Source organism: Nyctereutes procyonoides, unplaced genomic scaffold (genome assembly GCF_905146905.1).
Source record: "Nyctereutes procyonoides isolate TBG_1078 unplaced genomic scaffold, NYPRO_anot_genome, whole genome shotgun sequence".
Classification (NCBI taxonomy): Eukaryota; Metazoa; Chordata; class Mammalia; order Carnivora; family Canidae; genus Nyctereutes; species Nyctereutes procyonoides.
In genome coordinates, this window is record NW_026575041.1 from 19,574,648 (window position 1) to 19,602,484 (window position 27,837).

The following is a 27,837-nucleotide window of genomic DNA, read 5'->3' on the forward strand; positions in this document are numbered from 1 at the left end:
AACCTAGCCTACAGATTGCATACTCTCTGGTACTCTGCTTTGTCTCCTGCACCCCTGGTACCCCTCTGATTGAGTTTGGGGACTAGGATGCACCACAGGTGCTCTTTCTTCCAAGGTGATAAAGCCTCCCATTAGTTCAAGTGTCTCCTTTGTTCCTGGAGGCTCACATTTTCCTGAACAAAGAAAGTATCTTTTCTCACTTCCATCTATACATGTCTCTTCTCTCCAGCCTACTGTTTCTGTTGAGTTGAGAAGGCCCAGTGGTTCTTCCATCAGCAACTCCCAGGGCATGATCCAGATGGGGCACTTTGGGGGTCTCATGCACAACAGTACTGAACCCAGGGCTGCCAAACTCCTCACCACCCACCCAGAAATCTAAGAAGAGGGTTTCTGTTGCTCCCCTAGGAAATCAGAAGCACAGAACTCCTCTGATGTGTGAGGTGGTATCTATCTGCTCCTGGTTATCAGGATTCAGACCTCAGCTCCTAAAAAAAAAAAAAAAAATAGGAGAGGGATTCTAATTTCTTGCCACTATTATCTGTTAACATAAGAAGAATTTTTGCTAGGTCCCTGTATCCTCTATGAGAATTCTCAAAATCGGTGCCAAAGAGTAAGGGTATCAGGATAAAAGCAAGAAAAGAAACAACCAATAATTTGGCCTTTAACTCCTATCTGTAAAACTATGCAGCTAATTGTAAGGTTATTTAAAAGAAAGGGAAAAAAATCATCCAAGTTGTAAGTAATGGTTTAAAAAGAACATAAGGCTCAGTCATTAATGAAAGACTATTCATGCCTCTATTCAACGCCCTCTGGCTGCAGGGGTGTCTAATCACAGAGAGGGAGTCTTGCTTCCCCAGGTCAAAGGCAAAGATGCAGGCAGTATTCAAAGAGCAAAATAGGGCTAGAGAGAGTAGAGTGAGGTGCTTCCATGCGACCCGATGCACAGGAGAATGCTGGTGACCAGAGGTAGTTGACCGAACATATTGCTGCTGTTTTAGCACTGTGCTCTGTGTTGCTCTGAAATTCCAGAACACATCTTTTAGTGTCATCACCCCCTCGACCACTGAGGACTCCTGGAGTATTGGTCATTGGTGGTCCCAGAGACACTCTCAAACGGCTTTCCTAGCTCATTGTTCCAGAGCATTTAGAGTTTTTAAAGCAGGCAATCCACAGCAAGAGGTATTTTATTTCAAAGAGGCAGGATTCTGCTCTAACCACCTCCAAATTCAGTCAGACCCTTGGTATGAAGTGGCAAGGAGGGCTGTGTCTGCTAGCTCGGAATGACACGGTCAGCAGGTTTGACCAGTGTTATAACTCTAGCTGTCCCGAGAGCAAGCCATGCGAACCCCAAGCGAGTTAGAGCCCAGAATGCTAACTTGTAATGAGAGTGTAAATATGGCTCTGTAAATCAACCACAGAGGGAAGGCTCTCTCTCGTTAAAGCCTTGAAATTATATATATTTTGTAAACATGATCTGAAAATAGCAACCACTGTGGAGAAGAAACAGCCGCGTCCCATTCTGACCCCTGATATCTAGCCCCCGTGGGTAGGGAGCAGCCCACTGAGCACCCACAATTTGGATCAGGGTCCTTAGTCCCCATGCCTTATCCTGCTCAGCTCAAGCCCATTACTGGAAAAAACCTAGCTGAAGCAAAGCTATAATTTGACAAAGCAATGCAGTGAGCCAGGCAGTCACCATGCTAGAAATAGTCATTCTGTCAGCTTTGCATAAGACCAGAAGCCTAACTTTTAAAGTGAAAACTTGGTAAATGCTAAGAGTAAGACTATGTGCTCAGGACTGTGATAAGTGCTTACCTTGTGATTGCTTATGCACTGTGACAATTCTCATAATATTCTGGGATCAGTACCAGTCTTCCCTTCCCCAACCCCCATTTTACAGATTAAAAACAGGCCAGAGAGGTTAAGTAACTAGCCCAGCATCACACAGCTAATGAAGTGAGGAAGCCAGGGTTTGATCCGGGTTTATGGAACCCCCTCCAACCTGAGCTCTTGAAACTCTTGTAATTTAAAGTGTACTCCAGGAAACAATAGCATCCGCATCACTGCAAATGTTAGAAATGTTGCAACTCAGATCCCACCCCAAACCCACTGAATCCAAGTCTGTATTTTAACAAGATCTCTAGGTATTTTAACAAGATCTCTAAACTGCCCCAAAGCCTACGGAAACTAGTGGGTTTTTTTTGTCTCCACGTATCATAGATGGTGGTTTTCAATCTCTGAGATGCATGTGCATCACCTGAGGACCTTATTAAAATGAAACCTTGTTATGGAAGAGTCTCTTGAATGTTAAGGGAAAAGGAGAATCTCTATACTTGCCTCCACCACTCGCTGCCTGTGTCAAAGGAACCTTCTGCTAGATCACCGAATCGTAATCACAAATTCCAAAACTTAATACCAAGAAAAATCTCTCAGTGAAAGTTTGGGGGGTTAGGGGGAATAAAATACCCAAACCTACAAATTGGAATCTCAGAATCTGCAAGCATGAAATTCAGACATCTTTGTTTTTAACAAGCCTCCAAGGTAGGTCTATGCACATCTCAGAACATTTGGGAAGCCCAATAAACTCAGTATTTGCAGGGATGTGAGTCAGCGATTTTCAGGAGAGGTTAAGCAGACATTGGATGTTCAGGAAGTGAATGTCAGGTGCATGTCCTGTATTTGTCATCACTGTTCCAGTGTAAAGATTGAACTTTGTTCCCAGTCAGGAGTTTGAGGTCCCCCTGAACTCCCCACCTAAGAGAAAAATGATGGTGTCTACTTACTCGCTCTAATAAGTTGCATGTAACAAGTTCTTGGATGTTGCCAATGGTTGGGCATAGAAGTATTTTCAGCCACAAAGCTGCCCAAGATACTTTGGGTGATGTTTTACTGAGTGTTTTGCATCCCTAAATGGTAAAGGTCTAGATAAGCTCAGGCCTTCAAACTTTAAGTAAATTCTGTGGTCCCATTGCTGTCTCTGTGACCAGCAGATTACATTTGTATGTCCCTCCTCCCCTCACAGCTGGCTTAAAAGAATTGAACAGGGTTCCTGTAGGAGCTCAGCCCACTGGCCCACTGAGCAAAGTGGGACAGAGAAGGGAGGGGCCAGACCCCAGTGAATATACTGTGGACATCATTTTTAAAAACTATTTTAAGTAATTTCATCACCCAATGTAGGGCTCAAACTCACAAGCTTGAAATCAAGGGCCACATGCTCTACTGACTGAGCCAGCCAGCCACCCTTCTGTGAATATACAATTTGACTGAGCTTTGCAGCTTATGGGGAAAAATTTTTTTTCTGGGTGACTTTCTTCTAAATATGGGGGTACCTTATTTTTGGTACTTTGGAAAAAAACCCTATGGTAACAGCATTAATAATGTAGATATTGCTACAGAAAAAAAAAAAAAACAATCTCAAAACCCTAAAGCAGTCAAGTTCTGTGCAAACACAAAAGAACATGCTGGATAGGAAAAAAAAAAGAAGAACATGCTGGATAGTGAGAATTTACGGTGTGCCTAATGTTAACACATTGCATGTTTCCAGATCCTCAAAGAAAATGCTAGAGGCTCAGCCCAATATACAATATATGAAATGTGAGTAAGCTATCCTAGGGAAAGTTATAGGTCTCACCTTTAAAGGTCATTATGCACCCTGCATGGTGAAAGATGTGAAGTAATGACAGAGCCCATGACCTACAGCCAAGCTCACCCTACTTGTGATTAGCCTCGCGTGTGATAATCCATACAGCAATTTTCTCATACTTATTGAGATTCACACAGACTAGACCTTTCCGGATTTCCCAATATTCAGCCTAGAAATCAGAGTAAGAAACTCCCATGGCTATCAGTTGTTTGGTTGATGGGCAACAGAAATGAAGCTGATTTCAGAACCCATAGTAATTATAATAATTACAACAATAAAGCACCTAATGTTTGTGTGCTACATTGTGGTTGATGAGTCCAAAAGCCTTATTATCCTCTATGAAGTGGGTATTAGTGAGGTTCAATTACCAGATAAAAATAGGGAGGTTCCTGGAGGCCAGGCGGCTCGGCTGTGATCACATCCCGCTGGTGGGTAACAGCCAGAACTTAAAAGGACCCAAGACCTCACTGACACCTCACAGCTGCCTCCCCAGATCATGTGCGCTCTTGGGATTTCTAAATGAAATCCATAATCCAGCAAGCATAGTGGTTGATGCTGACTTCAGATCCCAAATGCCAGCTCACATTTGTCATTACTTCCACTTTTGTGCACCAGGCAGATGTCTCCTTATCAAGGCAGCCAAACCTGATCAGAATCATGTCACCTACACTGGAGAGCAGGACCGAGGGTTGAGGCCATTACCTGGATGAAGGAGGTTGGAAAAAGGACTAATAAGTCAAAGGAGTAAGATAGAAATGATCTTGATTATTTGCCTACGCAGCCCAAATTCACTCTGTAATTGCCCAAGCCGTTTCTATTTTTGCATTTAATAGGTTTGCAGTATTCTTTGAACGAGGGAAGGAGGGGGCATTTTAAGTTCGTCCGGGTGCAGATTTCAAAGCCATCTGCATCTGCTAAAACTAGAAGGACTGTAAACAAGAGCACAGCTTTGAGGCCAGGCTTAAAAATACACTCCTCACTTTGCCATGATTCCAGGGGAGAAAGGCTGTAACATTATTATTTTTTTAACATGTATCTCAATGCTAAGAATATGATTGCCTTTTTTTAACCTGGGAACTGCTTTAAGTGGTGTCTGCCACTTACTGACTATGTAACTTTAGACAAACCATCCTACTTAAACCTCAGTTCCCTGATTTCTAAAATAATTATAATAATTGTACTTACAACATAGGGTCGTTGTCGCAAATTAAATGAGAAAATGCACAGAACGTTCTTTGCATTTTTCCTAGTGCATAATAAGCTTTTGTTCTTTTTTTTTTAATTTTTTGAAAGATTTATTTTAGAGAGAGAGAGAGCACAAGCATGAGGGGCAGAAAGAAAAGAATGTGAAGCAGATTCCAATCTGATGGGGTGCTCAATCTCACAACCCCGAAATCGTGACCTGAACCAAAACCGAGCGTCCACTGCTTAACCAACTAAGTCACGCAGGCACCCCTAAGCTGTTGTCCTTACTAATAATTTCCTTATTTAATCTTCTTCCCTCATCCTGAAAAATACTACAGTTTTTCATCACACTTGGAGATTTCCCACTACTTTTTGTTTTTATTTCACATTTACAAAGTGTTAATTTTTATTTGTGGTCAGATGGTAATGCCTGGATATCTCTTGAAATTTTCTTTCCTTGATTTGTGTTCTATACCAACATATGGTAATGCTTGGGAATAGCAAAAACTTTATGATGCCAGTATCTTAGTATTTAATGATGATTTGGCTCCCAGAGGGGTATCTGATGTTGTCCATCTTCTCATCTCCTTAGCTCCCTGGAGTGTGGTGGAGTCGACATACAAGCTCCTCCTCATTCCTAGCAAGTGATAAGTTCCCTCCCTGACAAGTTTCAATGTCAATACCATCTTGTAGAAATGTTTGAGGATCTGAAAGTCTGGATTCAAGCTCAGATGCAATCACTTACCGGTTATAAGTTCTTGATGGAGCCACTAACCTCTCCAACACCACCATGGAGTTGAGATGTTAATGGGGCTTTTCATTTTTCCTTCATAGGATTATTGTGGTCCTTCATAAAATGACTCAGAGTGATTTTAAACCACTACAGCATTAGATCCCTTAGTATCACCATGGCAGACTTACTGATATTCTAAAATTATCAGTAATGGGGCCCAGGCCAGGATAATGAGAACATAAATAAAACCTCACAATAACAGTTTACTCTTGATCAGCAATCCTCTTTCATAGAAGCTAAGAATAGGTATCTCTCTTCTTTCATTTAAAGAAAAATCTGACCACTTTATTTTTTTAAAATTTTTAAAGATTTTTATTTATTTATTCATGAGAGAGAGAGAGAGAGAGAGAGAGAGAGAGAGAGGCAGAGACACAGACAGAGGGAGAAGCAAGCTCCATGCAGGGAGCCTGATGGGGTACTAGATCCCGGGACTCCAGGATCATGCCCTGGGCCGAAGGCAGGCACTAAACCACTGAGCCACCCAAGGATCCCCAAATCTGACCACTTTAAAATAAGATCCAGTCACTGACCACTTTAAAATAAGATTTTCCTCTCATCATGTTAACATAACTACTCTAAATTTAAAGTTCTAAAAGAAGTCATTTTTCTAAGTGTTCTCTGTCTCCTTTGTCCCATGGGTTTGAGACCAGAGCAGATACTAGACAGTTTCCTTCTGTTTTTGATAAGCAGAGGATCCAGAAAGAGTATAATGAAGTATAGTTGTTAAAAATACAGTTTAGGATGATCTTGGACAGTTTAGGGACTCTGGAGCCAGACCCACAGTAGCTTCACAACCATGAATAAGTAATCAGCCTTTCTGAACCCTAGTTTTCTCATCTAGAAAATGGGACTAACAACAGTACCTCTGACACAGGCTTATTTTCAGAATGAGATGAGCTATAGTACGTGAGAAGTGCTTAGAACTGCTTTTGGCACAGAATAAATGTCATACAAAGTATAGCTGCTGTCATTGTCATTGTCATCATCTTCAAAATGGAGAGCCAGTTTTCTCAGATGTAGAACAGAGCTCTTCAATCAGCCATGGTTTGCTCCAGCCTAGATCCAATGTCCCCACTGTATGTTCCCACCACACCCTGTGCCTACTATCATGGTGATTTTGTAGCCACCTGTGTGTTTATAGATGGTGTACTTCTGTCTCTGTATCCCCAGGGGTGTGCTGGGAACCAGCCCTCTAAAAATAAAAGCCCCTATTTGTAATGTTTGTTGATTTCTATGATGCAAATACTCCCGCCGTGGCTGACATCAGGCTCCTGGTGGTTTAATAACTGGCCTGCCAAAAAATAAAAAATAAATAAAATAAATAAAATTAAAAAAAAAATAACTGGCCTGCCAAATTCCCGAATGTTTAACAGTCCATTCTTACAACCCTATTAGCTGGCTCCAGCCTATGGCTTAGGCACTCAGTCAGTGAATAGGTTAATCAGTCAGGCTGGCAGCTGCATCCAGTAACACTAGATATCCCACAAAAGATAATGAAAATGACAAAATGCAGAAGGAGATGTGTGGGAGTAAAATAGTGCATTAGAGACATTGCCTCATTTCAAATTCTGATTTTCCAAGGCACCAAGACATCAAATCAAAGAAATCAAACCCATGACCTTAGAATCCAGTTAGAATCCAGTTTCCATGATAGGAATTCAATGTCCCTTATTTCCAGACAGGCCTTCCATGGCTCCCCCTCCCCCCAACTACTTCTGCTATGACTCTATTTGGGAAATTGCGGAAGCCTGCCAAATAGGAGTTGGTGAGGGAGGAATTTTACCTGCTCTGACCCACCTTGCCTTAGATTCCCCCTTTGGGGACTTTCCTCCTACCTCGTCATTGATGTGTTTTCAAGTCCTGTCCTATGGTTGTTGCCACCCCTCCACCACCCCCACCCCCCACTCCCTGCCCCCCCACCCCCCACCCCCCAGGTAGTCAAGAAAAGAATCTAATCCATCCTCACAAGTTACTCTACCTCTAAATGGCATGCTATTCTGGCCAAGGACTAGCTAGGTGACACAAAGAAGCATTATTCCCAGTTCTAACTGCTTTCATCAATTCCACTCAATTCCATTAAGGCAAGCAGCTTCCCAAATTGGTAAAAAAAAACAACGGCGAGTCAGCATAATTTAAAGCAAGCTTACCTCAGACTCCTACATTCTGTCCACAGACATCAGGCTGGCCACCTTGGACACAGTTTACATCAAAAATGGTCTTTCCTTAAGAGTTAGTTCCCTGGTGTTTCATTGATGTTGCATTCAAGAGCATTGGGTCTCTCTCAGAGCCTCAATCTCTGGCCCTTTGTGTTTCTTGTTGCCAGGGAGGCTGGGACTACGTAGTCCCCTCATTTTGTGAATGTAAAGATTTCTCTCTTGCCTCCTGTACCTGCTTCTTGAAGGTGAATTTCTTGCTCTGAATCTATAAAAACCCACACAGACATAATGTCCCCCTAGATGTGAGAGATCTCTATCGTTTGGGTTGAGTAAACATAAATGAGCATATATGCTATTTTAATCTATAGATTTTTAACTATGTTATGCCTGTAGAAATAAATCTATAGGGAGCACCTAGCTGGCTCACTAGAAAGAGCATGCAACTCTTGATCTCTGAGGTCATGATTTCAAACCCCATGTTGGGTGCAGAGATTACTAAAATAAATAAATAAATAAATAAACAAACAAACAAACTTAAAAAAAATCAATCTATGAAGTCCCAGCATCAGTCACTGGGGAGCAGAGACTAGTCCAAAAACCCTTCAAACAAGAGAATGGTTATTTACAGCATTTACAAAAGCTCTTAGAAATGAGGAAAGTCTCATTGGTCACTTCAGGGAAATGGTAGCAGCTTGCTGTCACAATCTCACTATTGCATGAGTAAAAGCATTTTAATAAGCCATAAGCCATAAGAGTGAGGGGATTGAGAAGGAGACAACACTGACACAGGTTGAAGGTGGGAGGCAAAGGGACAGCTGTTAAGGAACAGAGAAGTGGAGCTTTGAGAGGCTGAAACGTTGACCAGTAGAAACAAATCTGAAACTGAATACCTGAAAAGCTTAGGAACTGGAGGCATCAGTCACTTCTAAAAGGGGGAAAGATGGGGAGAAGGGCTTAAAATAAGAATTAGTCAAAATGTCCTAGAGGCAATCAGAACCGTAGATTCCCACTTCTCTCTGCATGGCCAGGTAACCACTCCCCCTCTCAGACCCTGGCAGAGCCTGCAGGTGAGTTGCAGAAGTGAGAAGACAGGGAGCACCTGGCACTGCCCTGCATTTAGTCAGTGGGGAGGTGGGTAGAAGTAAATCTCATGTGTTCATTGGATGCTGAGACCCACAACCATCCCTCCTCTACCACCACTTGATCCCCTGAATGTTAGAAACCAGGCCTTCACTCTCCCTCTGGGCAGGTGATAAGGGTCATTAGTGGGGAAATTTACCAACCCACTGGTACTGAAACAGTATCACAGTATCACAGTTGACAAACCCCACTCATGTGCTCAGAGCTTCCTATTAGATTTCTAATTTCCTATCACTCCACTCTGCAATCTGAGCTGATAAGGAAGGATTGTCATAGAAGGTAGGAAATCCTCTAATTTGGAAGATAAGGAATATATTAAGCTTCTCCAGAGAAACAGAACCAATAGGATGGATGGATGGATGGATGGATGGATGGATGGATGGATGAATGGATGGATAGATAGATAATAGATAGACAGACAGACAGACAGGTTTTAAGGAGCTGACTCATACAATTGTGGGGATAGCAAGTCTGAACTGCTATATATATGGGGCAGGCCAGCAGGCTCAAAATTCATGTAAGAGTTGATTTTGTAGTCTTGAGTCTGAAATCACAGAGCAGACCATCAGGCTGGAAACTCAGGCAAAATTTCTACGTTGCTGCAGAATTCCTCACAGCATCATCTGGACTGTGTTTGTCCAACAATTGGGTATCACAGCCTAGTCAAAATGACACATAAAAATCACTATTACAGAGACCAAAATGAAGAAACAGAGAAAAAAACAACTTGGAGAAAACTATGCAAAGAGAAAACTTCATAAAAATATTAATATCCTCAGAGAGATAAGATATTGTAGCCACAAAACATGAGCAGCAGGCTGCTATCATTTAGACACTCAGACATGTAACCTTAGTGAACAAAAAAAGGAGCCCTTGGAAAATGACAACATAAATGAAAATCTCAAAGTTTCAGAAGATGAGAATGTCTCAGAAAGTACAGAAAAAAACCCTTGGAGATGTAATAGAAGAAGAATAACTAGAGGAAGGTCTAGGAGATCTAAGATCTAAATCATAAAACTTCCATAAAGACAGAACAAGGAAAACAAAGGAATAGAAATCATCAATGAAATAATTAACTTTTCCGAAAATTAAAGGACAAGAATTTCCAGGGAGCCCAGTACTGGTTGAAATAAGACCATACTAAAGCGTGTCATGGTGAAATCTCAGAAAATTGGGAAGATCCTCCACATTGTTGGAGAAGAAGAAAAAAAAAGATCATGTACAAACTTTAGGAACCAAAAGACTTCAAATTTCTCAAGGGCCACCTCGAAGGAATTGCTGAGAATTCTGTACACAGCCTACAGAATGGGGGTGAGGGTGAAGCAAAGACACCTCCAGCTATGCAGGATCTCACAACATTGAGCTGTAAACCCTTTCTCTGAAAGCTACTATAGAGTGTACCCTAATGAGATAGAGGTAAAGGAAGACAGAGGATACCAAAGACACTGGATCCAGCCCAGGAGAGCAGAGAGGGCGATCCCAGGACAGCAGCTCCACCGCAGGACGAGAGGGCACTCAGGGTAATCAGAAAGCCTTAGAGGAAAGATTTCTGCAGGCTATGAAAATACAGAACACCAGGCAAAACAGCGATACACGGAGAAACCTAGTCAAAGAGGAGTTTGGAGTTGAATTAACAATAAGGACAATTGATCCTTGAAGTGGGAGTTGGGGCACCGACCCATGGCACAGTTGAAAATCTGTGTATACCTTTTGACTTTTTCTAAAACTTAACTCTTAATAGAGCCCACCTTTGGCCAGAAGCCTTACCAATAACATAAACCATCGACTGACACATATTGTATATGTTATACATATGATATACTGTAGTCTTAAAGAAAGCTAGAGAAAAGAAAATGTTATTAAGAAAACCATAGGGGGGATCCCTGGGTGGCCCAGCGGTTTGGCGCCTGCCTTTGGCCCAGGGCGCGATCCTGGAGACCCGGGATCGAATCCCACGTCGGTCTCCCGGTGCATGGAGCCTGCTTCTCCCTCTGCCTGTGTCTCTGCCTCTCTCTCTCTCTGTGACTATCATAAATAAATAAAAACAAAACAAAACAAAAAAAAGAAAACCATAGGGAAGAGAAAATATATGTATAGTACCAAACTTTTAAAAATTCATGCATAAGTGACCCTGGGCAGTTCAAACCCATGTGGTTCAAAGATCAGCTTTGCTGTTCAAGGGGATGTAGGGCTGCTGTTGTACAAAATAGGTCTTAGAGAACTATCTGACTCTTTACTATGTGCTTTACACCTTTAATTTAAAAAGGAATTTAAAATTCTTTTAAAGTAGGGCAAAAGAAAATCCTTACTAATTATTCATCCCTTCCAGCTCTGAGAGATAAATAATGCCATTGTCCTTTTGAATCTTACCCACTCCAATATTTAATATTCTCTGCAGTAGAGATACTCCTGCCTGTTTCCTCATGCTGGGTTCATGAGTAGAGCAAGTTGACAAAGATGTGAAAATTAGGATCCAAACACGGGATCTGGGTGAAGGCTGGGATTCTTCCATTTACCTGTGCATATGTCAAACTGAGGCTCATTTGAGTTTTACCTGTCCTCCCCTCACTTCCTCTCTAGGTGGGAAATGTGGTTCTCAGCTAAGGAGAAAAGGCACAAGGATGGGGGAGGGTTCGGGAAAGGAACCAGCATGGCACCTGGGATACACTGCTCTTCCCTGGAAACTTCCTGCCTTTTTGTAGTAGTGTGCTGAGGAAAGCATCTTCTCCCATCTTGACCTCTGCTCTTGGGGTCTATTTCTTGGGTGTCTCTCACCATTCTCACTCCCATTTAGGCAGGTGGTTAATTCAGTGAATTTTTGTGGACTAACAGGGGACCCAAACCATTACTTGGCATCTTTGTGGCAAATGGGTCCCAAGTTCAAAATAACCAATTTGATAATCATCTTCGGAATCAGGAATCAGGAGGGCACATGATGGCTGAGTCCCTGCACTCGGAGCATTGCCAGTGGCACCTGTGGCTCATGAGGACCTCTGTCTCCCTAGGCTATCAGTGTACCTGTCTCTCACAGTTCACCGGGAGAAACTGTGAGTCGGAGATCACAGCTTGCTTCCCAAACCCCTGCCAGAATGGAGGCTCCTGCGACCCCATCGGGAACACTTTCATCTGTAATTGCAAAGCTGGGCTCACTGGAGTCACGTAAGTTGAGATTGTGCAACAGTCTTTCTATCTGCTGCTTCTTGTTGCTAAGAAAGCAAAACTGTAACCAACTAATAGGGACAGAAGATTTACCACTAGTAGGACAGGCAAATTAAATGTTAACAGGGATTATCTCTGGGTAATGGGGTTATTGGTAACTTACATTTTTTTCCTTTATACTTCTGTATATTTGCAAATTTTTATGTAATTACTATGTGTTTTGTAGTTAAAAAAATAATTCTTTTAAAAAAATCCATCTAGGACCCATAATATTTCCAGCATAATTCTGAGGCAGACATACTACCCATTTCCCTAAAACTCATTAACTGGACTCTACTGCCTAACGTTTTACGATCATTCTGAGAAACTCAAGCATACCTTTCCTTTGCAAACCCTTCCCCCCCCCCAAGAAATGAGGGAAATTAAAGTGTTAGTCAAATGGAAAGGGACTGTTTTAAGCTCTAAGTGAAACGCCACTTCCAACCATCCTTGATCATTTGAGAAGTATATATATGTAATCTCAAGCAAGTGATATTCTAATTACAGATCAGTCTTATGTATTCATTAAGGCAAATCTCCCGAGGACTTTACCAGGAAATACTTAGCCGACTTTGAATCGTTGGATGTAATTTAAAGTAATAAAGCTGCATTTATTTTTAAATACTCTGTGATTCTAATTTCCAAATGACCTGGCCTCAATCTGTTCAAATTAGGGACGTTTGACTACATTTTAAAAGGTGGATTACCAAAGATATAAGTGATCGTGCCTTTAAATGAACACATCGGAGCAATTGCTGAAGTAGAGACAAGTGAAGGAGAAGGAAGGTCCATGTTCTCACATAATGTTAAACTAAGAAAGAATAAGACTTAAATGCCTGCCTTATAATTATACTCAACGTGAGCCATGGATTGCTTTGAGGAGAATAAAATTGATTTAATTATTTTTCATTAGAATGCTCTGATCATTCTTTCCTGATAATCTGCATTAGTATTAACTTTTATCGTAAGCACAGAATCTGTTGTAAGATATTTAGATCTCTAGCCCACCTACCCACTTACTCTGTTAACCACCCTGCAGTCATGCATTCATGCATGTGCACATAGACAGGCACACACACACACACACACACACACACACAGTTCCCAGAGAGACCAAAAATGACAGTAACTGTTGGAGGCAAATGTCAGAACCAAAGATTTCTTACCTCGGGAAACCCTATTCAAGGTATATATAGATTCACTGCTGTTTCCCTGCAATTCCATAATCCGCAAAACTCAGAGAACTAAAAGAGTTAAGGGTAGGTTAGCGGCAAACCAATTTGGTGGCAAACCCAGCCAAAATGGCTCTGAGACTATTTCTAGTCTTTATTTCTCTCATTTAGTGTGAGTATCCATATGCTTTATTGTAGAAGCACTGGTGTATGCATGTGCTTATGGGGTCCTCGGCCCCCGCCAGTTCCGGCAGTGGGGCGGGTGTGTTACGAACATGAAAGACACGTACTGGATGGTGTTTCTAAAATTGTAAAAATTTAAACTCTGAGATGCATCTGGCCCCGAAGACCTGGAGACCAGTTCCTCTCCGACAGCGCGTTTGCTCCCTTGCGGCTCCTTCTCTCGCCTGTGCGGGTCTTTGCCCTCCTCCCACCCGGATGGGGTCAGGCTACGTGAGAGCGATCGGCTTGGTTGGGAGGAGCCCCTGAGCCCCTGAGCCCCTGCCCCCCCGCCCCCCGCCCCCCGAGGCGCGCACCCGGCGCACCTGCGCACCTGGCGCACTCGGCACCTGTGGCCCCTCGCGCGCCCTCCCTGGGCTCCCTGCCCCAGACCGGGGCCGCCGGGACGGCGCTGCGGGACCCGCAGTCTGAGCCGGGCTCTGTGTTTTGTCGCGAAGGTGTGAGGAGGACGTGAACGAGTGCGAGCGGGAGGAGTGCGAGAACGGGGGCTCCTGCGTGAACGTGTTCGGCTCCTTCGTGTGCAACTGCACGCCGGGCTACGTGGGCCAGTACTGCGGGCTGCGCCCCGTGGTGGTGCCCAACATCCAGGCCGGCCACTCGTACGTGGGCAAGGAGGAGCTCATCGGCATCGCCGTGGTCCTCTTGGTCATCCTCGTCCTGGTGGTCCTCTTCGCCGTCTTCCGCAAGAAGGTCTTCCGCAAGAACTACTCGCGCAACAACATCACGCTGGTGCAGGACCCCGCCACGGCCGCCCTGCTGCACAAGAGCAACGGCGTCCCGTTCCGGAGCCTGCGCGCCGCCGGGGACGCGCGCAACGTCTACCAGGAGGTGGGGCCCCCGCAGGTGCCCGTGCGCCCCATGGCCTACACCCCCTGCTTCCAGGGCGACTCCCGCAGCAACCTGGATAAGATCGTGGACGGGCTGGGCGGCGAGCCCCAGGAGATGACCACCTTCCACCCCGAGTCCCCGCGCATCCTCACGGCCAGGCGCGGCGTGGTGGTGTGCAGTGTGGCCCCCAACCTGCCCGCCGTGTCGCCCTGCCGCTCCGACTGCGACTCCATCCGGAAGAACGGCTGGGACTCGGGAACCGACAGTGAGTAGGGGCCGCAGGGGGTCCCTTGTTCCTCTAGGGTCCCCGGGAAGCCGGGGGGGGGGGGGGGGGCGCTGGCGCAGCAGGAGGGCATCGGGGAACCGAGCGAGAACCCGCCCAGGCAGCGCACTTGTTGTGACGTGTTGTGGCATTGAATGTTCAGGAAAATTGCTCTGGTTCTTGTCCCCATTTACAGGCGGGGAAAATGAGGCTCAGAGAGTAGCATCAGGTGTCCAAGGTCCCAAGCTAGTAACAGGCGGCCGAGAGGGTGGGAGATCCAGAGCTGCCAACTCTAAAAGCCCACGGTCTCCTCACAGAAGCACACCACTCCCTGGTGGTAGTTCAAACGGTGTAGTGACATAAGGGATATACCGAGAGCATATGCCAGAAGGTCAGAGGAAGAAACTGTTTCTAGACTTAGGTGAAGACTTGAGAGGCGCAGAGGGACATTTGAGTTGGACCGTGGATTAAAGGTAGAGGAGCCTCTCAGAAGACACAAGCCATTCTATCTGGCTGGAATGCAGAGTCCAAGAAACAAGAGGGTGAACCTGAAGACAGGAAAAGTCCAGTCCAGATAGTGGTATTTCCCTCTCCTTTAGGCCTCATGCAGCAGTAGTCTAGCCAAAGGAAAGAGCCACAGGTGCAAAGGTCCTGTGGTGAGAAAGGCCCTGACATGTTGGAGGTCAAGGTAGTTGGAGATTGGTGAACAACGAGGGAAAGTGAATGCAGTTCAATGGCAACATTAGTGCAGGTTTGTTTTAAAGATTTTATTTATTTATTCATGAGAGACACACAGAGAGAGGCAGACACACAGGCAGAGGGAGAAGCAGGTTCGCTGCAGGGACCCCAGTGCAGACTCGATCCCAGGACCCCGGGATCACAACCTGAGCCAAAGGCAGGCACTCAACCACTGAGCCACCCGGGCGCCCAATGCAGATTTTTAAGCAGAGGAGCGGCATGATCGAATTTACATTTTTAAAAGATGGCTCTGATTGATCCCTGGAGAACAGACCGAAAAGGCCCAAAGAGCAAAGAAAGCAGAGACCAGTTAGCTAGCTTCCATGAACATCTAATTGAGCAGCAGTGATTGCTTCCCCTGCCTAAAACCAGTCAGGATGAAGCTAAGGCAAGCTCTGTTATAACCTGTGACTTCATCAGGCCATACTGCTTTATATTTCAGCAGCAGAGATCCCCTCGTAGCAGGAGTTCCCAAAGGCTGGGGTTTTAGTACTATGATACATGTTGGGGTAGAGGGTCAGAGGAGGCTGCTTTCACATGGAGCTGGCAAGCGTCTGAGCAGAGGAGGTAAAGGGCCTCTTTGTGGAGAAAGGAGAAATTCCTACTGTGTCTTCAAGCATAAGTAAGATTTTGGTAAGAAACTATTGACAAGGGCCTTCCGGAAGCAGGAAGCAGCTTGATGAGTGTAGAGGGCACATGAGGGTTCCCTGACAGGTTCTGTTTTTCAGGAGACAGGTAAAGCTAGAGAGGAAAGTTTGAACATCATCTGCATGCACAGTGGTTGACTCTCTGTAGGCGGGGGGCGGGGGGTGAGCTCACTGAAGGAGCCAGAGCTAAGAAAGGATGGCCAAACTGGACCTCCGAAAGAACTTGGAGATGCCTACATGTGGGAGGTGGGCAGAAGGGAGAGAGACCAGAAAGGGAGAGAAAGAGAACAGGAAAAGAGGACAGGGCAGCTATGCAGAAGCCAAGACCATTGATAAGGTTAGCAGGGTTGCGCACTGTGAAAGTATTGGGAAGGATACAGGCCTAAAAAAAAAAAAAATACCGTGCTTGACACCTACAAGCTTTTTGGTCATCTGAAGAGTGTTTCAGTGAGTCAGCACAGAATCCAGAATGTAAACGTTAAGGACAGAGAGATTTGGGGAGGAAGCAGCAGAAGAATGTAAAAAAACTGCCCCTGCTATATGTTGGATCTTCAGTCCTCATGGCTACCCACGCGGGCACCCAAGTGGAGGAGCAGATGGGTGAAATAAGCGGCTCAAGACCACATAGCTAGCAAAAGGAGGGGTGAGGATTAGAACCTGGCCCATCAGGGTCCACAGCCTGTGCTCTTACCAGTACTACTCTTGGGGGCGTTAGCCAGAAGGAGGGACAGGGGTCTGAATGGGAGAGGACACCTGATGACAGAGGAGGGCCTCTGTTCTTTTCTGGGGCCGCCCCCACCATGCTGTCCGCGGACTCTGTCTTTCTAGTGCCACTCTCACATGGTTGCACTTGGATTTTCACCATAAATACATCCCCTGTCAAATGACCAGTATGGCTCGATTTTAAAAAAGCCTTGCCGATCCACCGGCTATCAGGCTTTTTTTTTTTTTTTTTTTTTTTTAATTTAGCGATGGAGGACACAATAAATGAAATGAAGAAAGGAGTTTGATGCACTGCATCCACCCGGAGTGGGTCACTTGTTGTTTTCTTCCCAGTGTTCAGGGCTAAGCCCGGCCCTCACCTTGCGCTTTGCTGAGACACATTTTCCTATTTGGGGCAGTATGGCCAGTGGGAGGTGAATTCCTCTCCGGCATCCAGCTTCACTTGTATCAGTGGTTTATCCAACTCACCGTTCCGCTGTGGCTTCAGCATCCGACAGCAGATGGGCAGCCACAGTGCCTGTTACCGACCTCACCCTTTGTGGCAGAAACAGTGATTTCCACAGTCACCAACAGCAGCAACCGTGCCCTTAATCACAAGTCACTGTCTCTTCTCCCCATAACGTCATGTGATGATTTGAAGCTTTTCCTGGTGATCATTTTCCTCCACTCACTTCATAATGTGACAGCTTGATTTCCCAAATCTACCTCAGGCCAAAGCTCACATTTCCCCCCGAAGTATTGTGCTTTTATTGAGTGGATTTCCTTCTTTGTTAAGCAAGGCAGAGTTAGCTGGCCCGACCATCTCTAAGTGACTGATTCATTTTTTCACTTGACAACATCAAGATATGGCTTGTTTTTATTGCTTCCTTTAGAGATCATCAAAGAAGAGAATAGCCCTGTAGTGTGTGTGTGTGTGTGTGTGTGTGTGTGTCTATGCACTTGCTCATGCGCAAGCACGTGTTGCTCAGGCTGTCCTTGCATAGCCAAAAGGAAGAAGTGGGTAGATAAAGCTCGTCCACACCACTGACTGCCCTCCTGCCACACAGATTTGCAGAACATTGTCACTCCCAAAAATGATGTGACGCTGCCCTCTAGAAGGCAAAGCTGAGAACTCCACTCGCTCCCCAGAGATGGAAGTTGGGATGAATGTAATGGCATTCTCGCCTATAAAATATTTATACCCCTATTTTATAAGTAATCTCATTTAACCTGGTGTTGACACCACGTCGGTTCATGTAAATGATTTAAATTAACTCTGAATGGCAAAGAGCAACCCAGCCACTTCATCCTGCCTTCGCTCTTCACTTAGTCGCCTCACTTTGAGGAGGGAACAGCTACTTTCGGCTGTCAGCTCTTTGGAAGCTCATTTACCGCGGGTTAAGGGTTTCGAATCCATAATGTAAATCACTTGATTGACAGACCTTTGCCCCCAGTGACACAATCAATTTTCCATTGTGGAGCTAAATTATTTTCTCGAAGCAAATGAAAGAGCTCTGAGAAGTGAACCCTGAGGGCGGGGGGGCTAGACATACGCACAAGGTAACCAGTGTCATTTCTGCTTTCTCTCCGGCTGTCCGCAAAGACAAAGGGGTTGATGATTCCGGAGAAGTGACCTGCTTTGCAGGCAGTAATAAAGGCAGCAACTCTGAGGTTCAGTCCCTGAGCTCCTTCCAGTCGGATTCTGGCGACGACAATGGTAAGCGCTCAGGACATGTGTCCCCCTGCTTGGGTTCTGCCTCCTGTGCTGGCGGTCAGTGGGTGGGAGGCGGGTGATGTGATCGGTTCTGTTTCTTGACCTGATCATGGACTTGGGAGTGTGTTCACCAGCATTTGGGCTGGCCCCGTCGTTGGGTGTCATTGCTGTGGGAGCACCTACTGAGCTGCAGCTGTGGGCAGGCCAGGGATCCGTGTCAGAGGTGGATCAAGTTCCCTGACCTCCAAAAATGCCTCCTCTTTGATTTTTCTCATAAGGGAACCACCTCATCCCAAATGATACTCTCTAGAAAATTCTGATTTCTTTCCTTTTTCTAATTTTACTGCTGTAATCTCTTCCCTGTATACCCAACCTCCCCATCATTAGAAATTCATTTAGACGTAAGACCTCCTTCCCATAGAAACTCCTCCCCTAGAAGCGGCATCATCATTCAATTGAAGTCCCCTTATAATCATCTGGGGTTTTGGGCTTTGGAGACTCTATGAATACTGTGACTGTGGATCAGCAACTTAGAAAAATGCACATTTACCCAAAATGTTGCATGCAATTCCATATGGTTCATGGACCTCATTGACACCCCAAAGCTGCTACCCCTACCTCTTGTGAACTTATCTTTCTGGAGAGGATCTGAATGCTGGACTGGGTTTTCGGAGCTGAGGAACCAGCTCTGGAGGATGGGTTGGTCAGGGGCATACCTCCACATCTGTCTGCCATGATGCTTACTCCTGCCCCCATCCCCAAACAGAACAAAGGCTGTCACTGCTTTGCATTTTATATGGATGCACGGGAGAATGGAAGTTTCCACTCCAGGCAGAGCTCTGGCAATGATACCTGGCTGACTGTTCGTACCGGCTCTGCTCTGTGTGTCCTTAGGCTCACACATTTGGCCTTTCATGCTTAACCTTCTGGGTTGGTCCTGACCCAGGTTGGTGTTAGGAATTTTCAACAAATTCATTTTAAGCCTGATAACCTCTCCGCAAACTGCTGCTATCAGGTGCTAAATCAACCCATGGAGAGCACAGAATTCTCCTTCCCAGATTCTAACCATTTCAGAGGCCAGCTGCTGACTCCTGTCTGTGCTTTACTGGTGGAAGCTGGGCCTTGGGTGGTTCTAGGTGGTCAGTGGCATCATCATGTGAGTGCGAAGCCATCACTCCTGCAAAGGTGATCCTCCCATCTCTGGCATTTGGTTTGGAGCAGCACGGCTGACCAGCAAATAATTATCTGTGGGAATGTGAGGTCTTCCCCTGAGGGCCTTTGGGAGTTATTAATGAGAAATTAGCATGAGCTTGATGAGCCACTGCCTTCCCAGATTGATTTCACTGGGCCATGAGGTGTGAATTTATGATCTAGCAATCCCTGCTGATTGTGCCTTTCAGAGGACTGGCCCCAGACTGGCTGCTGTTGCCCTTCTGTTCCAAGTACCCCCAGGACCCCCCAGATAAGAGCGTTCATTGGAACACCCCTTAATGGGCAGACTGGGGAGGCTTTGGGTGTTTGCATGCAGAGCCTTTGGTGTTGCCGTTGTTGTGAAAAGAAGTTGGCTTATATCTGAAATACGTGACTAACCAGAAACTGTCCTTCCCTTCCCCCTGTCTTCTTTTCCTGGCCACAAGCATCCATTGTGACTGTCATTCAGCTTGTCAACAATGTAGTTGACACTATAGAGAATGAAGGTATTTACTTTTTTCTTCCATAACATTTCTTTGGTGTAGGGGGTTATCCTTTTGAAACTATGGCTTCCTTGTTACTTTGATCTGGGGTTGCTTTTAATCAGCTGGACACCTAGAGGATGCCGGCTGTTTCTCTAGGGGTTGGGATGCATTTTAAAACTTTGGAGAAAAAAAAATTAAAAAATTAGCTCATAAGTTTTTAAATCGATGGGGTACTCGTTTTTATAAAAGTCCCTCTAAGAGAAGAGTACCCAATCAGCTGGAATCCAGATTACTACTAAACTCACTCTTATGTTCCACATGTACCTACTGAGCACCTGTTATAAGCTGGAAATGTGTAAGAAATCATTCAAAGCTATAATCTGATTTCCATCAGGTAACTCTTAGTGGTGACTTAATACAATTAGGGCCAGGTATAGATGGGATTTATCTGTTTTTTATTTTCCAAATAACAAGAAGAAATAGGAGCATGTCTTTTCAAGTCATCTAAAATGTTCTGTGTTACCCTCTTCACCTGGCTTAGATTATCAGCTTTACGTCTCACTTTGTATTTGTAACAGTGTCTATCATGGACCAAGGACAGAACTACAACCGAGGTGACTCTGCCACGACCCCAGCATCACATTTTACTTACATGTTTTGAATTGTTGAGCTCACCCTTACCCTGTCCCTCTCTCTCCATCCTTTCTGGGTTTCTTTGATCTGAATTTTGCATGTTCCAGGTGTCTTGTATGCTTGGCATTGGAAGAGAAAGTCCCACCAGCATCCCTCCCCCAGCCTCCCTACTGTGCGTGTCCTTCATCCATTTGCAATGCATCGCCCTGCCTTCTGTGGACCACAGTATGGCCCACACCCCCGCCCCCTCTCTGGGAGCATGCTGCCAGCCTGGCTCTGCATCCAGCACACAGAAAGGAAGAGGAAATAGTGGGGAGGGGGTGCTGGGACTGTGTTTCCTCAGCATGCCCCGGCTGGGCTGGCCATCCCTCCCGGCAAGGCCGAGTGTGAGGCTCTGCAGCAGCCAGGCACCATCTATCTCTCAGAGTGGCCATCGCCTCATTCTCCAGGGGCCAGAGCATGGCTGGTCCCTGCTAGAGCCCTGTAAGGAGCATGCACATGCCCCTGGCATCTTAGGGCCTCTTGGGTGTTAATTGCATGTCAGGTGCTGTGTCCCTGTCCACCCCTTTTCCGAGCGCACCCCAGCTCCAGTCTGCAGGAAATTAACCATCAGGGCGCTTCTCCCACAGCCTACCACTGGGACACCTCGGACTGGATGCCCGGGGCCCGCCTGTCGGACATAGAGGAAGTGCCCAACTACGAGAACCAGGAGGGAGGCTCTGCGCAGCAGGGCAGCACGCGGGAGCTGGAGAGCGACTACTACCTGGGCGGCTATGACATCGACAGCGAGTACCCGCCGCCCCACGAGGAGGAGTTCCTGCCCCAGGACCAGCTGCCGCCTCCGCTGCCGGAGGACTTCCCGGACCAGTACGAGGCCCTGCCACCCTCCCAGCCCGTGTCGCTGGCTGGCACGCTGAGCCCCGACTGCAGGAGGCGGCCCCAGTTCCACCCCAGCCAGTACCTCCCCCCCCACCCGTTCCCCAACGACACGGATTTGGTGGGCCCGCCCGCTGCCTGTGAGTTTAGTACTTTTGCCGTGAGCCTGAACCAGGGCGCGGAGACGGCGGGCCCCGCCGACGGCGTGTCTCTGTCCTTGCACAATTCCAGAGGCACCTCGTCCTCGGATGTGTCGGCCAGCTGCGGCTTTGACGATTCCGAAGCAGCCATGAGTGACTACGAGAGCGTGGGAGAGCTCAGTCTCGCCAGCCTGCACATTCCCTTCATCGAGACTCAGCACCAGACCCAGGTGTAGACGGCGCACCTGCCGGGGGTGCTTGGCACTGTCTGTGGCTGAACCACGGGAAGGAAGCTGGCCGCGCTGGCGACTGTCTCCGCAGCCGGTAGCCCGAAGGACACCACACGTGCCGCCAGGAACTTCTTCACAAGTCCTGCCGTCGGGCATGGGCAAGCTCCACTCCAGCTGGGTGACAAGGAAAGGCTCCGATTGTTTCTTAGAAGTGACAGAGAGAGCCTTGCAGTAGGTACCTGCGTTCACGACCAAGACCGGGCACCGAGTGTCGACGAAGGAATACACTCCACCTGCTTGGTTACACAGCCCGTCTCGTGTGGCTTTGTGCAGTATGGGGACCCGGAAGGGTTACAGCGGCAGAGCCAGCAGTATTCATACCTGGCAACGAGCAAAGAGGCACTGTTGCATGTCATTTTGAGCCAATGGGGGGAGGGGGAATGAAAATAGTAGTTATGATGGTTGGAAAAGTTAGTCTCTTAGGCAAAAGAAAAGAGAAATTTTTTTTAAATCAACAAAAAAATGGGCTGAAGCCTTTAAAATCAATTCTATTTTTCTTTAATGAGCTGTCCAGTTTTCAGCTATAAAATTAGGTTTGGGTAACATGGTTCGTACGCTTAGTTATTTTTGTTTGTGTTAAGCCTCCAATATAATATAGCTGGGCTTTATGATCTTTGAGAAAGATATCAGTGGAGAGGAATATGAGAATATTTGGGCTTGCTTTTGTGGGTTGGGGGAAGGTTAGCATTGTTCAGACATTAGAAAGAATGTGATTATCTGGTTTCTTTTTTTTTTTCTGTGTGTTTTCCGGTAAATATTCCTGGCTATAGCTACAATTTTAATATGACTGTAGAAATGGCCTTTGTTCTGAGAATCAGGAAGGAAAAGGAGTAAAAAAATCATACTTGGGCACATTGTTCATTTAGAGGTTTAAACAGAATTCAAATTCAGTGGGAAAAAGGGAAATGGACTTTCAAAGTTTTCAGCTGGATAATCACAATTCTTGATAATGCAGATAAAGTCTAAGTGTTATTTTAAATTGGTAGCATCATCACTATAAATGCAATTATGTTTGAAAAAGAAGAAAGTAGAGTAGTTCTCGTGTATAGATTATAATAGTCTGTGTGTCTGGGCCTATGTACAAATAAATGTGCTTGCACTCAATAAGGCTGCTCTTGAGGAAAGCTAACCTGAAGGTTTTAGGATGTGGACTGTGTTGAAAATCCTGCCAGCAAGGCAGACCTTCCAATTTCTCTGATCTCTACAATGTTAGAGAAACACCAAATGCCATATTTTACTCCGGTTCAGTTAACTTTATTTAGGTACTGCCATTTATATTGACTTAAAACAAAACTGTGCTTTTTAAAAAAAATAATAATATTTTGTTATAGTTTTTCCAGGACTAAACTCATCTTTGAAAGATGTGTAATGTTTAATTACACCCCGGGGTTCTCCTGTCTTCTGACATGTGGGCTCTGGCCCTGAATTTCCAAAATTGACAGGAGAATCATTCCGCCAGAGATACGATAACCCCAATACTCAAAGCTTAAAGTTACTAAGTTGAGTGACTTTCCTCTTCTGCTTCAATCAGATTATGGCTGCGTGCATGGTGGCCATGGTAAATAAATGCATATTTGCACTATCTGCTTCATGAGCAAATCTCTGTGTCCACGGTTTCTGGTGACATATGGCATTGGTGTGTTGATTGTACTGTCCTGAATCTGTGTATCATCCTCTCAGACATATTTTTAGTTGCTTCAGTTGTGCTCAGGCACTTCTTTGTAGGAGTCAGTGTTCTGAAGTTCGTTGTAAAAAAAAAAAAAAAAAAAAAAATATTCCTTTTCATTCCCAAGCTTCCTGAGTCAAGGATACACTTCACAGATTTTTCAGCTTTTCTCCTCTCCCTGTCTCTTGGTTGGACCTACTCATGGAAGCATCACCCGCCCTGTGGTCTTGAAATAAATGAAATTTCACTGAGGCTGCTTTTGAGAATAAAGTCTTTGGTATTTTTCTTAGGTAAGAAGCACATTTGCAAGCGTCACGGAGAAAATGATGAACTAATGGCCTAGAATAGAATCACTGCTACACTTTTAATAATGCAATGACATAAAAACCATCAAAGTAAAACCAACAATTCATTTGCCCCCAGGAAATATTAGAACGAGATTAATGCCGATGAGTCACTCCTGCTTACACAGCATCTCCTCAAGGGAGAATGCCTGAGTGACACGGTAATGAAGGAATAAATAGATCCTAATGCTGTTGTGAAGTCACCCAAGAAAATTGTGCCCACTCTTTTTGCTCTGACCTAGATAAAATACCTCTTTCTTCAGCAGATCTTCTCCCTGATTTTCTGCAGAGTAGCTCTGCAGCTAAATGTGTACCGGACAAGCATGTGTTATGTTTTCATTACCTTTGAACACATGGTATCTTTTCACTTTTGGGGGATAGCTAGTTTTCCCTGTACGTTACAGGACGGCTTGCGGTCAGGCCAGCATAGAACTGGGTGGGGTGACCGCTGACCCAAAGAGCTGTCTGCTTGTCTAATCTCTGTTTTTTATAAAAGAGGAAACATGGCCAGAGAGGGGATGAGACTTGCCCAAGCTCATGCAGAAAGTGAAGTAGCTAAACTAGAACCCATCATTTAACCAGTATTCTTTCTCACCACCTAACTTCCTGGGACATGGTATCTGCCTGCTTCTGCTGGAACCTTCTGACCTCCCACATTCCTGCCTTGAAATATGCTAGAAGAGAGAATTCGCGGAGATTATTTCTCTGGAATCCTTAGGATCTCATGTTTCCTTGCAGCTCCTCCTACCCCACCCCACCCCCAGGAAAGATGCAGTTACAGAATTCACACATATCTTTGGACATTTATCAAAATGCTGCTTTTACCAAATGAATGTTTTCTAAAATAAGGATGGAATGATAATTACAGAAGGGAACTCAGGCCAGGCATCAATTATAGCAAAACTTTGATTATAATGTTACCTACTGGATGCAGTTTTCTCTTTTTTTTTTTTTTTTTTCCTCGAGCCTTCAGCGCACCCCCCCCAACCCACCACTGCCAGTTCTGGTGTTTGTTCCTCCCCGCTTGGCCATGATGAACCACATGGAAAATATGTAAGCCAATAAGTGTCTTGCCCTTTTTTCTATCGTGCATGCTACCTCCTGGGAGCCATTTTCCATAGCCTGTTACAGGCACTTTACCTATATTGCACACAGTCTTGTAAGGTTGAGAGTAGCTGGACTGGACCATTGGTGTTTGTCCTGTAGTAAGCAGAAGCTTTGGGGTTGTAAAAGATGAATAAAGTACGTGTTCATTTGCTTCCTTCTGCAAGCGTTTTGCTGCTGAGTTCCATTCCGTGCCAGCTTGCCATTTACTCATGTCCTGCCCATTTGTGAGATGCCGTTGTAGAAGACTTAGTAGGAAGAGCAGGTCAAGTCTATGCATTTGAGGTTTACCCTATCAGACAATCAGTTGGAAGGCCTGGAAAGGGCATTTATGATGCATTCCTAGAACTTATCTGGGACTGCCCCCAGGAATCACTAGCACAGCCTGGAAAAAGAAGTGAGTCAAACATATACACCACTGGCCAACTCCTACTTACTCACCCCCACACCCTGCCCACTGCCCCCACCAATGCTGTGTCTATGTAATCAAAGTCAGGGTAATTGAGAAAAAAGATTACCACAAAGAATCGTGTGAGACCCAGAAAACACTTCCCTGGGAGCAAATCCAGGAAGATCTAGTGTTCATTTTGCATGGGCTGCCCAGATAATTGTCTGGTTTCTTCACACTTGTGCCCTCCCAGTGCAACACACATTGCTTTTATGTTTTATGTTTTTAGTTTCAATCCGTAAGAAATGGAGATGTGAAGAGGTGCTGCTTCAGAGTTCTCATTTTGTGTGGTCTGTGAGAAGGCAGTTACGTGTTTATGCTTGGTTTTTGTCTTGTGACATTCAACTGCACATTATTCTGGTGGAAATCCACAAAGGCTTTAAGCTTCTGGTTGCATAATTCTAGAGTTTAAAGTCACCATTTGTGGGTTTGGCATCAGTTAATACATAGCCAGCTGGCTAAGAGGTAGGAAAAGAGTCAGATTTTCTATCCTCATGTAATAATGAAAAGCAATAATTACAAGTATGTGATATTACACAAAGGCCATAATTAGTCTCTTCCAGTGTTGAAGATGCACTAGAGAATCGTACAGTCATTTGAAGTGTGTTTGGATCCATTGGTATGGACCGTAGCACCCTTCCGGCAAACAAATACCTGAATTGCTACTACTTAACAACTTTCCAAGCCCGTACTACTGCATTTCGGGAGGTGACAGATGTGTTCAGGAAATGGAAGCAGTTCTTTTTAAGCACTGTATCAGAGAGATTGTCTTGTAAATTTACCTGTTACAAACAGGCTGGTTTGTAAAAGATGTATGTTTTGGTGTTTAAAATGTTTATAAAATTGTATATAATGGTTTCAATTTTCCAGGCTTTTGTAGATACTGTATTTGATGCCTATCAGGATGCTTTAATTTGGGAGGGAGGGAGTCGAATATAATTCTAAGTCACTCATGCTGTTGGTCTGCAAACTTTTGAGGTAACTACACACACACACACACACACACAGGATTTTCGATTTGAAAATGATGTTTTTTAATCATTTCAAAATGTACTGTAACCTTTCTTTGGTTCTACTGTTTTCATTTAACTTTCTCTGTTTCCAAGAAAATGTTTGTATCAACATTTTTTAAAACAAGTGTATTTTTCCCAGTTACCAAGTACCTGTTTTTTATGCCATTTCAAATTCGGATGAAGTATGTCATTTCTTTACACACACACACACACACACACACACACACGAACTCCCCTAAACTTGCACACATACCACACACCAAACCTTATGCAAAGGGAAAAGCTAACACTTCAAGTGAATCTTGTCCCTTACAGAAATGGATTGTTTCTGCATATATTGCTGTTGGCTGTATTCAGTCTTGTGTTTTTTTCTAAAAAAAAAAAAAAAAAGAAAGAAAAAGAAAGAAAGAAAAAAATGAAAGAAAAACCAACAAAAGACAGCCAAAAACAAAACAAAACAAACAAACAAAAAAAAAAAAAACCAACAGTGTACAGGTTTGTAATTGCCAAAATTTGATGGTTAAAATAAGTTTTCAAGTAAAAAGAAAAGAAATGAAACTAGCAATTGTGTTGATCCTTTTTAAGTGTTTTTCTTTTATTCGCCTTCAGTTGATTGCTCCTGTGGTACTTAAGCAGTCATATTTTTGTGGGGGATGGTGGTTTCTTCAGAGATTTCTTACCTCCAGAAAGACTTCCATTGGTTCTGGTGCACATGTGTTGGAATCCTACATAGCTTCTTACTGGGCACATACTCTGTAGGGATTTGCCTGATGAGAATGAACACAGTCCTAGAGGCTTGGAAAAATAAGGGCCTTCAAGCCCTACCTCTGCGGAAATGTCTCCTCCACACCTCCCCATGCCTTCTAGGCAGCTTCTCCAGTACTGGTCTCCCCAAACAAAAACAAAAGAAACACCCAAACAAATAAAAAATCCTAAAGTTTGGAACACAGCATGAGTTTCCCTCCAAAAAGCTCTAGAAAATTCTCCATACAGAGTGAAAGTCAAAATATACACAAAACTTGGGGTGGAGAACAAATTGATATTTTGAAGAGACAGTGGCATTACAAGAAGTTAGCCTGACACCAGGAAGGACTCCAAAAGGAGAGGGGCACCCTCTGCCTTGCTTGGTGAAGGAGGCCCAGGCCTGCTGGCAGAACAACCCTGGGTGAGCCCCAGCAGCAAAAAGCCCCCTCAGCTCCCCAGTCCTCTGGGCTACCCCTGGAGTGGAC

General features: G+C 44.9%; 1 protein-coding gene across 1 annotated transcript in view; it reads left to right on the top strand.

The window, feature by feature from the left end:
- FAT3 (FAT atypical cadherin 3) overlaps positions 1–27,129 on the top strand; it is a 652,865-nt gene extending 625,736 nt beyond the window's left edge. Inside the window, exons 23-28 of the mRNA XM_055320836.1 lie at positions 11,923–12,076; positions 13,965–14,620; positions 18,308–18,421; positions 20,056–20,115; positions 20,673–20,708; positions 21,357–27,129. Coding sequence (XP_055176811.1) covers positions 11,923–12,076; positions 13,965–14,620; positions 18,308–18,421; positions 20,056–20,115; positions 20,673–20,708; positions 21,357–21,979 — 1,643 coding nt within the window. The 3' untranslated portion in view covers positions 21,980–27,129. The remainder of the gene's footprint in view (positions 1–11,922; positions 12,077–13,964; positions 14,621–18,307; positions 18,422–20,055; positions 20,116–20,672; positions 20,709–21,356) is intronic.
- Positions 27,130–27,837: the final 708 nt, after the last annotated feature.